The sequence below is a fragment of the Asparagus officinalis genome, chromosome 10 (assembly GCF_001876935.1).
Source record: "Asparagus officinalis chromosome 10, Aspof.V1, whole genome shotgun sequence".
Classification (NCBI taxonomy): Eukaryota; Viridiplantae; Streptophyta; class Magnoliopsida; order Asparagales; family Asparagaceae; genus Asparagus; species Asparagus officinalis.
This window is the reverse complement of record NC_033803.1, coordinates 15,794,602-15,797,172: the sequence shown is the minus strand read 5'-3', so window position 1 is coordinate 15,797,172 and position 2,571 is coordinate 15,794,602. Positions and strand designations below refer to the sequence as shown.

At 36.6% G+C, this 2,571-nt stretch overlaps 1 protein-coding gene across 1 annotated transcript; it reads right to left on the bottom strand.

The window, feature by feature from the left end:
• LOC109826502 lies at positions 338-799 on the bottom strand. The gene has a single exon (XM_020393532.1). The coding sequence runs from the start codon at positions 797-799 to the stop codon at positions 338-340; it is 462 nt and encodes a 153-aa protein (XP_020249121.1).

Sequence of the window (2,571 nt, the reverse complement as noted above, 5' to 3'; positions counted from 1 at the left end):
CATCTCTGATAAGTTTTGTACCTGAAGCACTTTCAATTGCCACTGTGCCTTTTCCCTTAACTGCAATATATTCTCCATTGCCTATTCTCACTTTGGATACCACAGAAGTGTCTAGCTCCTTAAATAGATCACAGTCAAATGTCATGTGGTTTGTGCAACCACTGTCAACAAGCCACTTGTCACTCGAGTTGCTAGTAGCAAAACAAGATGCTACAAAGAGTTGCTCCTCCTCTTCTTGATCAGCTACTTGAGCACCATTCTTCTGCTTCAAATTCGCTTGTGTCACATTCTTCTGTTGAATGTTGCTCTTGCAAATTCCATGATGATGTCCCATCTTCTAGCACTTCTCACACTGCTGGTCTGGCTTTCTCCAGCATTTGAAAGGTGGATGACCCTTCCTTCCATAGTGTTTACAAGGAGGAAAATCAGATTTTGTTCCCTTACTGGTATTAGGAGAATCAGAACATGAGCTTCCCTTCTTGCACTTCTCATTCTTCTTCCCTTTTCCTCCTTGATTGAACTGAGCTCTTGCAGCTAATGCACCTTCAGACCCTTCAGACCTCAAAAGTCTTCTCTGTTCTTGTGTCTGCAAAGCATTCAAAAATTCTGTCAAGCTAACCCTTGACAAATCCTCAGTGTTCTCCAGCGCAGAGATGGTTGCTTTGAACCTTTCAGGAACTGTTACAAGAATCTTTTGAACAATTCTAGAATCAAGAAATTCAGAGCCAAGTAACCTTACTTTGTTGGCGATGCTGAGTAATTTGTTAGAATAATCTTTGACAGTCTCTGAATCCTTCATCTTTTGAAGTTCAAATTCTCTGATCAAATTGAGAATCTACATTCCTTTAATCCTCTCATCTCCTTCGTACTCTTTCTTCAGGAACTTCCAGACATCAAAAGCTAACTTCATAGTCATAATCCTGACAAAGATTTCAGGTGAGACAGCAGCAAATAACGTAGCTCTCGCCTTCGACTTCCTTGATTTCTTCTCCTTTTGATTCTTAATCTGCGCCATGGTTGGATTCGCAAGCAATGGAGGAACTTCGTAGTCCTCCTCGACAGCTTCCCAGAGATCATTTGCCTCCAGATAAGCCTCCATTCTTGCTGCCCACACGTGATAGCCTTCTCCATTGAAGACAGGTGGTGCTAGTGCAGTGAAAGGAGTTTCAGTTGAATCCATGTAATGTGTTTCTCTCAGTTATAGGTCCCTCAAGAAGAGAGCTCTGATACCACTTTGTTGGAGTTTTATGCTGTAAAACTGACTTTGAGAAAGAAATAAAGGCAAGAACAACAAGGGATATTGCTGTAAAATGTCCACACACTTCTATTGAACAGAAATGATACTTAAATACAGAAAATTTTATCTAGTGAATCCTAAAAACAAGCAACTACGTGGAATCATGTTCCACTATCAACAACAACTAAAATCCAGCCACTAACATCACTGACTGGTAGTGTTTTTTAATTGGAAAATAGAAAATGGCTAAAAATAAGGAAAATAACAGCAGTAAAAATTGACTGAGTCTTTGTTGCAGTAACTGAAAGCAATCCATCAACAGAATTAATGGTGTCTATCCCTCTATCGAGCCGTCACAACTGAGTTTGCACAAGCATTACTGTCATTGAGGGAGCTAGCTAATTTTTGGCATCGTAGGTTAGGACTTTGTGGCTCTAGAGTTTTTGATACTCTTTAAGTCTAATAAAGCTGTTGTGTAGCCACCAAGTTTGACAATAAGTGTGTTTCTTTGTAACCTGGGACAATCGCATCAGTTACCTTCTAATGAAGTTGAATATTGTTATAGCACTCCTTTATTTTTAATACATTCTGGTGTTTGGCAATTGCCTGTTATTTTTGTTGGCCTTCTTGTTTTGATGATGATTTACAAATAATTTACTACTAATGTTGTTTGTCTAGTATTTGTATTTTCCTATGTATTGTAGACAAACAACGTCGTTGGAGGATGGATGGAATAGAGCTTCAACGATCATATCCAAAGGAGGTTGGCGGAATGTCGGGTTGAAGCCTATATTCAAAGTTCAAGATCCAAGTTCAAGCTTCATCCGCAAGTGTACCAAGTCAAGCTTAATTGAAGATCAAGATTGCTTGGGTAACATAGTTTAGGATTTATATTATGTGTGTTATATATTCTAAGCTCAATTATCTATACACACACATTTTATTAGTTTCCTTGTATATATATGTAATCACATATATATACAACACAAGTTTTGGTTTTCATGTTTATAAATATGAAATTACATGTTTCATATTTATTATTGTGATTTGGTTTATCTACATAGATATGAAACAAATATATTTTCATATACATACTCATAGGTTTCATTTTCTATTGTATTTGTGAAAATACTGTATTCTTAGTTTATAGACTTCAATATCAGTTTATACATGTTTTACTAAGTCTACAAAAACATTTCACAAAGTTTCAAAAGTTGGTTTATGTCAAAACATCAAAATTCAAGTATCTCATATTTTCATGTTTTGGACTATTTTGTAAAATGATGATATTTTTCATTTGGGAAGTCCTTTTTCGAAACCAGTCGTTGTAGCAT